Genomic DNA, 13,904 nt, shown 5'->3' on the forward strand with positions numbered 1-13,904 from the left:
TGTTTTGCCAGTCTCTAACTGGTGATTATATTTGTTGTAGCTATTGCTGCTTATTTCTGAGAAGCCAGAGCTGGATTGCCTATAATTTATATAAAACAAGACTACCTTTGTTCCAAAAGCCTATATTGGCTTGTGCTCCTGCATTTTGATATCCACTAATATTAGAGTTCTCTAAGTTATTTTTCCTCAAGTATTTGTAACTGTCCCACAGAAAAGCCAGTTCCAAGGATTTCTAGTCAAATACATTTGGAAAATACTATATAAAATCACACTTGTTTAGAGATCTATAGTGCACGTTGGAAAATTAAAGGCTCTGAGAAGTCCTGCAGTTGAGACACTTGTTTAACCCACTCTTTCCCAAAGTTATTTGTCTATTGATCACATTTGTTTACAGTAGTCCCCCGCTTATCTGTGGTTTCACCTTCCACAGTTTCAGTTACCCACAGTCAACTGCATTCAAAAAATATTAAATGGAAAATTTCAGAAATAAACAATTTATAAGTTTTAAACTGTGGGCCGTTCTGAGTAGCATGATGAAATCTCACTCTGTCCTGCCCAGGATATGAATCATTCGTTTGTCCAGTGTATCCCACCCATCAGTCACTTAGTAGCTGTCTCAGTTACAGGTCGATCCTTGTGGTATTGTAGTGCTGCTGTTCAAGTAACCCTTATTTTACTTAATAATGGCCCTATGGGACTTCCCTGGCTGTCCAGTGGTTGGGACTTTGCTTTCCAATGCAGGGGGAGCAGGTTCGATCCCTGGTCAGGGAGCTAAGATCCCACATGCCTCGCGGCCAAAAAACAAAAACATAAAACAGAAGCAATATTGTAAGAAATTAAATAAAGACTTTAAAAATGGTCCACATCAAAAAAGTCGTAAAAAAAAAAAAAATTGCCCCAAAGTGCAAGAGTAGAGATGCTGGCAATTTGGATATGCTAAAAAGAAGCTGTAAAGTGCTTCCTTTAAGTAAAAAAGTGAAAGTTCTCAACTCAGTAAGGAAAGAAAAAACTGGCATGCTGAGGTTGCTAAGATCTACAGTAAGAATCTTCTATCCATAAATTGTGAAGGAAAAAGAAATTCGTGAGTTTCACTGTTGCACCTCAAACTGCAAACATTGTAAGTGCTTAGTTAAGATGGAAAAGGCATTGAATTTTTGGGTGGAAGACATAAACGGAAAGAAAACATGACTGATGGCAATGTGTTCCACCCAAAAGCGTGCAGGCTATGAAGATTTCAGTAAGGGATCCCCTGAAACAAGTGACACCAAGCCATTTGCTGCAAGTAAGGATGGCTACACAGATTCAGAAACAGGTTGGGACTGAAAAATGTAAAAATTATAGGAGAGGCTGCGTTTGCCAGTGAAGCAGCCTCTGCATTTCTGGTAGAGTTGAAAAAATTGATAAAGGAGAAAGAGCACACTCACATAACTTTTATTACAGTATATTGTTATAATTGTTCTATTCTGTTATTAGTTATTATTACTAATCTCTTACTGTGTCTAATTTATAAATTAAACTTTATCATAGTTCCATAGGTATAGGAAAAAAATAGTATATGTAGTACTATCCACGGTTTCAGGAATCCACTGGGGGGTCTTGGAAAGTATCCCTCCCAGATAAGGGGGAACTATTGTATTTTATTTAGCAAAATTTTATAGACTTACTTTATGCCTGGCACTTTCTAAATAATAACTCATTTGATTTAATCATCATTAAAAACCATGTGAGGTATTGTTCTCTCCTTTTATAGATGAGGAAACTAGAGCACAGAAAGCTTGAGTGATCTGCCCAAGTCACAGAAAGTGGCAAAGCCAAGATTTTTTTTTTTTTATAAAGTTATTTTATTTATTTATTTTTGGCTGTATTGGGTCTTTGTTGCTGTGCGCAGGCTTTCTCTAGTTGCGGCGAGCAGGGGCTACTCTTCGTTGTGGTGCGTGGGCTTCTCGTTGCGGTGGCTTCTCTTGTTGCGGAGCACGGGCTCTAGGCGCACGGGCTTCAGTAGTTGTGGCACGCAGGCTCAGTAGTTGTGGCTCGCGGGCTCTAGAGCTCAGGCTCAGTAGTTGTGGTGCACAGGCTTAGTTGCTCCGCGGCATGTGAGATCTTCCTGGACCAGGGCTTGAACCTGTGTCCCTTGCATTGGCAGGCAGGTTCTTAACCACTGCGTCAGGAAGTGGTTAGGGAAGTCCTGGGAGAAAAACATTCTAGACGAAGGGAACAGCAAGTGCAAAAGCCCTGTGGCAGGAGCACATGTGGTATATTTTAAAATAGCAAGGAGTAATTGTTCTTCAGAATGCAGTTGGAGTAGAAGAGTGAGGGAGTAGGGAGTGGTAGGAGATAAAGATTGAAGAAAGAACAGGGGCCCAGGTTGTGTAGGGCCTCAAAGTTTTGAATAAATTGGAAACCATTAGATAGTTTTGAGCAGAATAATACAAGGATTATTCAGTCAGAACAGATAGTGAAGATCAAGGGCAGAAGCAGGGAGACTAATTAGAAGGCTACTGAAATAATCCTGTCAAGAAATTATATGGCTTGGAAGTATTATGATTCAGAATATATTTTGAAGGTAGAACTAAGCAGGATATTGAACTTAAGAGAGAAGAGGAGTCAAGGGTGACTGAGGAGTCAGGGATGGCCTGAGCAACTGGAGAGTGAAGTGCCTGTTTACTGAGATAGGGAAGACTATGGGAAGAACAGGTTTGGGGGCGGGCTGTGGACAATCAGGAGTTTGGTTTTGACAGATGTAGGTTATCTACTAGACATAAAAATGGAAATGTCACAAAGGCAGTCGGATATATGAATCTGGAGTTCAGGAAAGAGATCAACACTGGATTGATCTAACGCATATAGATAGTATTTAAAGCTTACTTTAAATGAGTGTAGAAAGAGAATAGGTGAAACTCAGGACATATCTAAAGGAAGCTGGTTCTAGAGTCTGGCTTTATAAAACTCCATTGAGTATTTTGAGGTTTCACTTGTTTTTCATTCTAAGTATCATTTCTTCTAGATTGAACGTGAAAGCTTTCATTAGCAATGTGAAGACAGCTCTTGCTGCAACAAACCCAGTGAGTACATACCAGCATATATAGGAAGAGCAGTAAGTACAGCCATCTTTATGGTTCTGTTCTGATCTGAAAAGTTATTTTTGTTCTGCCAGGCTGTGAGGACTTCTGCCATCACCTTGCTTGGCGTGATGTATCTGTACGTTGGTCCCTCTTTGCGAATGTTCTTTGAGGATGAGAAGCCTGCCCTCCTATCCCAGATAGATGCAGAATTTGAGAAGGTAAAGATTCCACAAATGATACAATCCATAGTTGACTTGAGAATGCTTATATTAGTTAAGTTTAAACTTTTAACCCTTTGGAATGAAGAATATGTATGTATTTGCTTTTATATGTATAAGGTATCCCTGGGAAGAATTCATAAGAAATAGATGACTTTGTGAGGAAGAGAACTAGATAGCTATAGTATAGGATGGGACATTTTCCCCTTTGTGACTTTGGAATATTAAACATTTTGAATGTATTACCTATTCCAAAAGTACACTAAATATAACATTAAATTTTTTTTTTTAAGTAAAAAGAAACTTGACCTTCCTTGAATAAACTTTCTAATTGAAATTGCTAAGTTTTGGCAGACTTGCTGTGTATTGTCTTGGGCATACAAGTCAAATGACAGCTTTATGATTGAGAAGTCATATTCTAATAGGTTTGTATAAAGATATCTTTTGTCACATAGTCTCAAAATTGGAATCTAAGTAGGAATTAAAATATGTGCTGTGTGAATATTAAATATTATGAAGGAATATGAAAGTTTGACACAGGTACCATTCTCTAACCAGTTTGCTCTCATATTCTTCATCAAGTTCATTAGCCTCACTGACTTATTTGTGTGTAGATGCAGGGACAGAACCCACCTGCTCCAACCAGAGGGATTTCCAAACACAGTACAAGTGGTACAGATGAAGGAGAAGATGGAGACGAACCAGATGATGGGGGCAATGATGTTGTGGATCTTTTGCCAAGGACAGAAATCAGGTTTGTTGCTAATGATTTATTTGATGTATTATACTTAGTTCTTAATGGTGTCTTCTGTTTCTCAGTCAGGGTACTTCTGTGACATCATTGTTCTTTTAGGCATCTGGAATTAAGGATTCTGTCTTTTTTTTTCAGTGATAAAATCACTTCAGAGTTGGTGTCTAAGATTGGTGACAAGAATTGGAAGATCAGGAAAGAAGGCCTAGATGAAGTGGCAGGTATTATCAATGAAGCAAAATTTATCCAGCCAAACATAGGTGAACTTCCAACTGCCTTGAAGGGTCGACTCAACGATTCAAATAAAATCTTGGTACGTAGAATATATGCCTGTTATTTTCTCTCCCCTCTCTGCCCCTGCAGGGTGATCCTTTTCAGTAACCTTCAGCAGCAAAAACAAAAAGGAGTTAGTCTCTCTATTGCTTTGAACTAGAAATAGCTTCCTTTAATTTTTTAAGTGTGCCTCAAGATATGTTGGTAGATGGCAAGTTTATTAATCAAATTTTCATGAATCTCAGATTTGCTGTTTACAGGGCTCTGATATTAAGTATTTTTGTATAAAACTGCTTGTAATACCCATAAACAAGTTAATTTCTAATTTTTAAATTTGGATTTTTATGTGAGATTTTTCTTAAACTAGGCTTTACCTTACTTTAAAATTATAAAGCATTGTAATCTCTAGTTGAAAATTCTAATATTCCAATTTTATGAACTGATGATAAAAGGAGACACCATCACCCAAAAATTATTCATAAGCTGATTAGTATCATAATGAGCTGATTTTTTAAAGTAGGCCAGAAACTTCCTACTGCATTGACTGTATAGCAGCAAACTTGCAAAACTTTGAGCACACCTTGCAATGGTTTGAACGTAAGGTGTTGGCTTTTCCCACCCAGGTGCAGCAGACGTTGAATATCCTCCAGCAGTTGGCAGTAGCCATGGGCCCAAACATCAAGCAACATGTGAAGAACTTAGGCATCTCTATCATCACAGTGCTTGGAGACAGCAAGGTAAACCTGGCTCTTTTTACCACAGCTCTGTTCTGGAATAGGCCAGCCACATGACTGGGCTAAGAATAATCCTTTTTTTTTTTTTTTTTAATTAATTAATTTATTTGTTTTTATTTTTGGCTGTGTTGGGTCGTTGTTGCTGTGCACGGGCTTTCTCTAGTTGTGGCGAGCGGGGGCTACTCTTCGTCATGGTGCGCGGGCTTCCCATTGCAGTGGCTTCTTGTTGCAGAGCACAGGCTCTAGGTGCACGGGCTTCAGTAGTTGTGGTGCGTGGGCTCAGTAGTTGTGGCTTGCAGGCTCTTGAGCGCAGGCTCAGTAGTTGTGGCGCACGGGCGTAGTTGCTCCGCGGCATGTGGGATCTTCCTGGGCCAAGGCTCGAACCCGTGTCCCTTGCATTGACAGGCAGATTCTTAACTACTGCGCCTCCAGGGAAGCCCCAATCCTTTTCTTACATGTAAGAGTGCATGTAAACAGTTTATAAACTTTGTTAGAGAAGAGAATATTAGGAGGAAAATCGTAAAAATTTTTACCTCCCAGGCATTATTAAGGTGATCAGATATCTCACTAGCTTTGTGACCCTTAGATAAGTTGTTTATCTTCTTTGAGTTTCAGTTTTTTATCTATGAAATTTAATTCTTACAGAATTAAATAAGCAACTGTACATAAAGTACCTGTACCTGTCTCATACAGTATGTACTCAAAAAATGGTTGCTATTATGATTATGATATCATTGTTTAAGGTGTTGGTATAAAGAGTGAATAAACATATAAATTTTGGATCATGTATTTTATTTTCTACCTGTTCCCTCAACTACTAGAGTAGGATCTTCTGGTACTTCAGTAAGATATTTGCAGTTTCACAGTCCTGGAATTTGTCACATTGAAAGTTGCAAGCTCTTATGTTTATCCTTAATTGAATATTCGAATGTCTCTTTATTTTTGTGTAATACATTTAATTTGAGGAATTGGACTATTTTAATATTTTTCACGTCAGTAAGTCGTTCTCATTCTATGAATGCAAATTAATATAAAAACAAAAATGTTCAATCAAATTGTTAATTTCAGTCTAACTATTAAGAGTTCTCTAACAGGTAGAATTACATTCTTTAGCAGATAAACAGGGACATAAGAGTCCCCAGAAGTTCAGGAAACAAAACCTAAGAGTTTGTTCCCCTAACATGATATTTTATGCCCAGGTCACTGTTTTCCCTAATTAACTGAGTATGGGATCTTTACAATTTGGAGTTTTATGTTTCTAATTTACTTTGGAGTTTTAGTACAACGTGGATCTACATTCTGTTTCAAAGAAGATGAAGTATGTTCGAAGTATGTTCATGTGGACTTTAGAGAAACCTCCATTGTTCGTGTTCATAAAGTAACAGGCTTTTCACTCCCTACCTCCAAACCATAGCAGTGTTACCTTTATTGATTCTCTCTTCCATTCAGAACAATGTTCGAGCTGCGGCCCTAGCAACAGTGAATGCTTGGGCAGAACAGACTGGCATGAAGGAATGGCTGGAGGGGGAAGATCTTTCTGAAGAGCTCAAAAAGGAAAATCCTTTCTTGAGGCAAGAGGTTAGTACCACAAATATGATTTGCTTTACTCATGTCTTCTACCTTCATAGAGGCTTGGACCTACCTAATAAATATACATGAATGGATAGAATGAGTTCCATTATAAAATCGCTAATAATATGAAACCAAATTCCTGGAGCTTTTTTATTCATGTGCTTCCTTTTCTTTTTTCCTTTCATGTGCTTTTTTAACAAACTTTTTAAAGGACTAGCCTTTTTGTGAAGTTTTCTCTTTGCTTGAACTCTTAAATGGTAAAGTAAGAGGTTTTAATCATGACATAAAAATAGTTCAACATTCAAAAGTCTATCAGTGTCACCCATCATACCAACAGGCTAAAGAAAAGTCATATAATCCTATCAGTTGACAAAAAAAAGGATTTGAGAAAATCCAACATCTATTCATGATAAAAGCTGTCAGTAAGTTAGTAATAGAAGAGAATTACTCAAGTTAAATAAAAAGCATCTGCAAAAAACCTCTGTAAATGATAATATTCTTAGTGGTTAAAGACTGAATGCTTTCCCCCTAAGATCAGGAACAAAGCAAGAATGTCCACTTTCACTGCTGTTACTCTGCATAGAACTGGAAGTTCTAGTCACTGCAATAAGGCAAGAAAAAGAAATGAAAGGCATACAGTTGGAAAAAGAATAAATAAAACTATCCGTAATTGCAGATAACATGACTGTTTACATAGAAAATTCCAGGAAATCTACAAGTAAACTCCTAGAACTAATAAATGAGTTCAGTAAGATTGCAGGATACAAAATAAACACAATCACATTTGACAAAAGTCAATCACATTTCTTTATAATACATTGAACATATGGAAACCGAAGTTACAAACATAGTACAGTTTACAGTCACTCCAAAGAAAATGAAATCCTTAGCTATACACTTAACAAAACAAATACAAAATATGTCTACTGAAAATTACAAAAATGCTGATGAAGCATTCAAGGAAGACCCACATAGATGTAGAGACATGCCATGTTTGTGGATTGGAAGATTTAACATAGTAGAAATTAGAAATGTCAGTTCTATACATTTAATGTATACATAATTGATGTATGCATTTAATGTAATTCTTATCAAAATTCAAGAAAGTTTTTTTGTAGACAAAGTCAAGGTTATTTTAAAATTTATATTCTAGCTAAAACAGTCTTGACAAAGGGAAAAAAATGGAAAGAACCTCTCTACCATATATTAGGGCTTACGAAATTAAATTGCTAACATAATCAAGACACTGTGGGGAATTCCCTGGCGGTCCAGTGCTTAGGACTCCATGCTTTCACTGCCAAGGGCTCAGGTTCAATTCCTGGTTGGGGAACTGATCCCCCCAGCCAAGCTGTGTGGCAAAAAAAAAAAAAAAAAAAAGACACTGTGATAGCAAGGGGTAGGAGGAAGAGGATAGATACAGATAGGTGGAGCTGAAGAGGAAACCCAGAAATAGACCCACACAAATATGAGCAACTAATTTTCAACGGTGTTTCCAAAGTAATTCAGTGGAGGAAGTGTGGCCTTTTCACCAGATGATGCTGGAGCAGTTGACATCCAGAGACAAAAAAATTAAACCTTACCTAAACCTCACATCTTACACCAGAATTAACTCAAAATGGATTTATGGGCTTAAATGTAGAACATAAAACTATAGAACTTTTAAAGATAACATAGGAGAAAACCTTCAAGATATAGAAATTCTTCAGGCAAAGAATTCTTAGACTAGACACCAAACCCACAATTCATCAAAGAAAAATTTGATAAATTGGACCTCATCAAAATTAAGAACTCTTACTCTACAAAAGACCATGTGAAGAAGATGAAAAGACAGCCTGGAGTGGGAGAAAATATTTGCAACCTCTGTGTCTGATAATGGACTATCATCGAGAATATATATATATATATATAAAGAACTCTCAAAACTCAACAGTTAAAAATCTAATTACAAAATAGGCAAAAGACAAGAACAGACATTTCACTGAAGAGGATATACAGATGGCAAATAAGCCCATGAAAGGTGTTCAACATTATTGGCCATCAAGGAAATGCAAATTAAAACTGCAATGAGATATCACAGACAACTATCAGAATTACTAAAATAAAAAATTGTGATAACACCAAATTCTGGCAAGAATGTGGAAAAACTTGAACACTCTCCTGGTGGAAATGTAAAATGGTATAGCCACTCCAGAAAACAGTTGGGCAGTTTCTTACGAGACTATACTTGTAGTTACTATATGACCCAGCAAGTCTTGGGCATTTATTCCAGAAAAATGAAAATTTATGTTTACACAAAAGCCTATATACAAATGTTCATAGCAGCTGATTCATAATAGCCAAAATCTGGAAACAGCCCAGATGTCTTTCAACAGGTGAATGCTTAAACTATTGTATATCCATATGTGTAATACTATTTAGCAGTAAAAGAAACAAATTATTTATACACGCAACAAGTTAGATAAATCGCAGAGGAATTGTGCTGACAGTTCCAATTCCAAACAGTTACATACTATATGATTCTATTTATATGAGTTTGAAATCTCATATTTTAGAAATGGATAAACAGATTAGTGGTTACCAGGGATTAGGGAGTAGGAGGAGGGATGTGAATGTGGTTATAAAAGAGGCAACACATGGGATCCTTGGGATGGAGCTGTTCAAAATCTTGACTGCGGGAATACACTAACACATGAAAAAATTGTAGAGAAAGCAATATAGACACATACACAAATGAGACAAAATCAGACTGGGTCAATCTGAGTATTATCAGTGGATTGTATCAATGTCAATATCCTGGTTGTTTATACTATAGTATAGTTTCATAAAGTGCTACTGTTGGAGGAAACGGAGTAGAGTGCCTGGGATCTCTCTGTATTATTTCTTATAACTGCATGTGAATATATAATCATCTCAATAAATATCTCAACTAAAAAATAAATGCAGGGCTTCCCTCGTGGTGCAGTGGTTAAGAATCCACCTGCCAATTCAGGAGACACGGGTTCGAGCCCTGGCCCGGGAAGATCCCACATGCTGCAGAGCAACTAAGCCCGTGTGCCACAACTACTGAGCCTGCGCTCTAGAACCCATGAGCCACAACTACTGAAGCCTGCGTGCCACGACTACTGAAGCCCATGCACCTAAAGCCTGCGAGCCACAACTACTGAAACCCGCACGCCACAACTACTGAAGCCCATGCACCTAGAGCCTGTGCTCCGCAACAAGAGAAACCACTGCAATGAGAAGTCAGCGCACCACAACGAAGAGTAGCAGTAGCCCCTGCTCACCACAACTAGAGAAAGCCCATGCGTAGTAAATGAAGACCCAACACAGCCAAAAATGAATAAATAAATTTAGTTTAAAAAATTAATTTTAAAAATAAATAAATACAGATTTCCCTGGCATCCAGTCGTTAGGACTCTGCTTTCACTACCGTGGCTGCGGTTTGATCCCTGGTCGGGAAACTAAGATCCCACAAGCCACACGGCATGGCTGAAAAACAAACAAAACAAAAAATAAAACGAATATTTTAGAGATATAGAGAAAAACTGTCTATGTAAGGCAGAAAGCAGAAGTCCTGGTAGAACTTGTCATCTTCTAATCAAATAAATATTTTGCATCTTCTCTAGCTGAATAGTTCTTAGAATTAAAAAAGAAGTGAAAGTTTAAGATGCATTAAGAACTATTAAAGCTTTATAACCTAATGCTCAAACGTGGTCCAAAAAACTGTGTCCTTATCTTAGCTGATTATCTTCATTGCATGTTTATCATTTAATTGGACAATGGAAATGACTGATTTCACACTGGAAAGTTGTAGTGTGAGAACTAATTCAGTGTTTAGTACTGATAAAATCATTAAGCTGAAGATCATAAATAATGACAGTTTTCTATGTGCAGTGTGTAACTGGTCTTTATTTCTTTTGGCAGCTTCTGGGCTGGCTGGCTGAGAAACTACCGACTCTCCGTTCCACCCCCACAGACCTTATCCTTTGTGTTCCCCACCTCTACTCCTGCCTAGAGGATCGCAACGGAGATGTGCGAAAGAAGGCCCAAGATGCCTTGCCATTCTTCATGATGCATTTAGGATATGAGAAAATGGCCAAGGCTACTGGGAAACTAAAAGTACTACTACTTGTTGCTGCTGTTAAAAGCCATTTAGAAAAATATTGAACATGAATTTATATAGGCAAAAGATCATATTAACCTCCTATGAGTTTCAACTTGAAATCCCAGTGAGAGCAGAAATAAAATGTTTAGTAGTGTAGAACTTCTAAAGAATCTGCTGTCTTTGCAGGGATGAAAATTGTGACCTTCTAGAATGGCAGCTAATTTACTGTGACTTCATAATGTGTTACTTCTCTTGCACTATGTGCTGCCTCCCTTACTTCATTGGTATTTCAAAACTAGGAGCTCAAGGATTTGACAGCAGATCTGTTAGTAAGCATAGCTTGAGTATATCATTTATGTGGCCTCTCACCTCTGTTATATTGTCTCCGTAGCCAACTTCTAAAGATCAGGTGTTGGCCATGTTAGAGAAAGCCAAAGCTAACATGCCAGCCAAGCCCGCTGCACCTGCTAAAGCAACTTCCAAATCCGTGGGAGGATCAGCTCCAGCCAAATTCCAGCCTGCCTCAGGTAACTCTTATTTTGAGAGGGTTAAAGGGGAAGGAAATAGTCAAGGGAACTCTTAAAGAAATAGAAACCTTCATTTTTTAATCACATTTCCTCATGGCTTAGATCCCAAATCCTCCCTCCATCTCCTTACCCTCCTTTCATAAACATTTGTCAAATTACTGGTTTTATGCCAGGAACTGTGCTGAGGGTTTAAGGATGAATAATTTGATTTCCAACTCCAAAAAGGAGTTTGGGAGTATCACAATGAAATACTCCAGAAAGCAAGTGCTCAATCTTACTTTTAAGGTTTCCACAATTATTTTCTGCTATTGGATATTACAGTTAGAAGGAGAATTGGGACCATCTAGCTTAACCCTCTTTATTAACAGGTAAGGAACACCAAAGGTTAAGTGACTTGCACAAGGCCAAACAGCCAGCCAGTGGCTGAACCAGCAGAGACCTCTGCTTAACTCATTCATAAATGAGTTCCCCTTCCACTACACTTGGCTGTTTGCTGATCCATTCTAATATTTACTAAACTTCTTCAAGGGAAAATTCTTGATTTCTTCATCCTAATGTTAAAATTCCAAAATGTACAAATAGAACACTGATCTGTAACCGCTGCTCTTCTAGACTTATTGCTTAAACAAAATAATAATATTCTGTTTAGTGGGGTAGAAATTATTGTTGCTATAAAGTGAGAAATTTTACATGTGTTAAATTGTTGGTATCAAAGTATATATTCAGTTATAACATTTATTGGGATCTTGCTATATGGTATATATAGTTTACTATAGTATCAAAGGTGATAGACTGTTCCCTTAAGGAAGTATCAGTCTAACATAAAGGTTTTTTAACTGCTATTTAGAAAATGGTTTTAAACTGCAGTTTAAATGTTGATAAAGGAGATGCAGATTTTCTGAATTAATTTCATGAGGAAATCGGGGAGAAAAAAGATTAGGAAAAAAATCTAACTGAAAGTGCTTTAAAAATGGATACATTTGTTTAAAAAAAACTTTTCAAAAAAATAAAATAAAAATAATTTTTTAATAGATGTATTTAAAACTACTGGCTTTCTCACCATCATTATATATTTAACCTGCCCAGAATATAGTGATATTAGTTAGAGTTTATGTTTACAGTACATGTTTTTTTTTTTCTCAAAGCACCTGTTGAAGATTCTGTTTCTGGCACTGTAGAACCCAAGCCTGATCCAAAAAAGGCCAAAGCTCTAGGAGTTTCCTCTAAAGCAAAGGTATGTTAATTCTGCACCTTAGATGTAGAATTGCTTTTAAGTGTTTTATACACTGAGTCATTCTTTTAGCAAAGATTATATTACATATGAAAGATTATTACTACTCTTGATATTATCTAATTATAAAGTATTTATTTATACAAGCTTCTGTGTCTCACTTTTAATGTTACCTCAAAACAAAGACTCCTATTCTCAAGAGCTACTGCCAGGGTTTCTGTCATCCAGGACTTTGAGGGAGATTTTCAGTAGTAGGCAACTTCCTTTACATTTGGCAGAAAGTCATTATATTAGGTGTTCTGATTAAACTAAAAGGAAATATCTTCTGTCCCCACACCGATGGGATTTGATGCATCACCAATCCTTTTAGCATCCATGCAGAGTTGGACAATTTAAAGAAATGTGTTCAAATGCTCAACCTTAAATATCCCCTGGGTGTGTTTTCATTTAATTTTTTGAATCATAGCAAATTGTCATCAGTTTCTATATCAAGATTCAGAGCTTGTCACTGTATTCAAAGAATTGACTGTTTAATACTTACAAAAGGAAAATTGCAAAACTGTGCAATCAGTAGTAAATCTAATAGTAAATATAAATAGAGAAAACTATTTCATTAACTGCATGTAACTGATGAAAGTATGCAGAGTAGGAAATGTTTTATTATCCAGTACATTTATTATTACATCCACATTATAGAAGGGCCACTCTGTGGCCATTCTTCTAAATATTAGTTACTCATTTTCCCTCCCTATGCTTGGATCCTTCAACTCAGTGAGTTAATTTAAATGAGTAATTATCTTCTGAACTATCCAGTGAAGCTGTTCTTTTCCTGTCCTTCTCCCTCTCCTCCTCCCAAATTTAACAAGCGCTTATTTCAGTATTTTGATCACAAGTGCTTTGAAGTATTTTTGACTCTGTTCTTAATGCAACTTTCTTTTCAGTCTTTTGCAGTTTACAAAGCAGTTTCACATAAATGATCTCACATTTGTTTTGACTGAATGACTTAAGTGTTTGAAGTAGAAAGAAATGCTGGCCTACTAAAAATAGCAGACTTTTGCTATATTTATAATATAATAATAATAATTCCAGTAATTAAATTCAAATTTTACCTTAAATATATATACCATGTGTTCACAATTTCTTTCCATCTGATACAAAGATTCTAGATCTTGGATTCTTTTTAAAAGCCACTTAAAAAAAAAATCTATCTATTTATTTATTGGCTGCATCGGGTCTTAGTTGAGGCACGCAGGATCTTTCGTTGCAGCACGCGGGCTTCTCTCCAGTTGTGGTGCGCGGGCTCCAGAGCACGTGGGCTCTGTAGTTGTGGCACGCGGGCTTAGTTGCCCCGTAGCATGTGGGATCTGAGTTCTCTGACCAGGGATTGAACCGGTGTCCCCTGCATTGCAAGATGGATTCTTAACCACTGGA

The 13,904-nt window shown here is 37.0% G+C and overlaps 1 protein-coding gene across 1 annotated transcript in view; it reads left to right on the plus strand.

The window, feature by feature from the left end:
• Positions 1–13,904, plus strand: part of CKAP5 (cytoskeleton associated protein 5) — a 107,109-nt gene that overhangs the window by 68,157 nt on the left and 25,048 nt on the right. Inside the window, exons 19-27 of the mRNA XM_027114809.1 lie at positions 3,005–3,062; positions 3,155–3,280; positions 3,895–4,034; positions 4,170–4,344; positions 4,928–5,041; positions 6,488–6,616; positions 10,535–10,729; positions 11,107–11,242; positions 12,388–12,476. Of these exons, the coding sequence (XP_026970610.1) occupies positions 3,005–3,062; positions 3,155–3,280; positions 3,895–4,034; positions 4,170–4,344; positions 4,928–5,041; positions 6,488–6,616; positions 10,535–10,729; positions 11,107–11,242; positions 12,388–12,476 (1,162 nt within the window). The remainder of the gene's footprint in view (positions 1–3,004; positions 3,063–3,154; positions 3,281–3,894; positions 4,035–4,169; positions 4,345–4,927; positions 5,042–6,487; positions 6,617–10,534; positions 10,730–11,106; positions 11,243–12,387; positions 12,477–13,904) is intronic.

Source organism: Aethalodelphis obliquidens, unplaced genomic scaffold, assembly GCF_003676395.1.
Source record: "Aethalodelphis obliquidens isolate GAN/ISIS:26980383/991018 unplaced genomic scaffold, ASM367639v1 scaffold14, whole genome shotgun sequence".
NCBI lineage: Eukaryota > Metazoa > Chordata > Mammalia > Artiodactyla > Delphinidae > Aethalodelphis > Aethalodelphis obliquidens.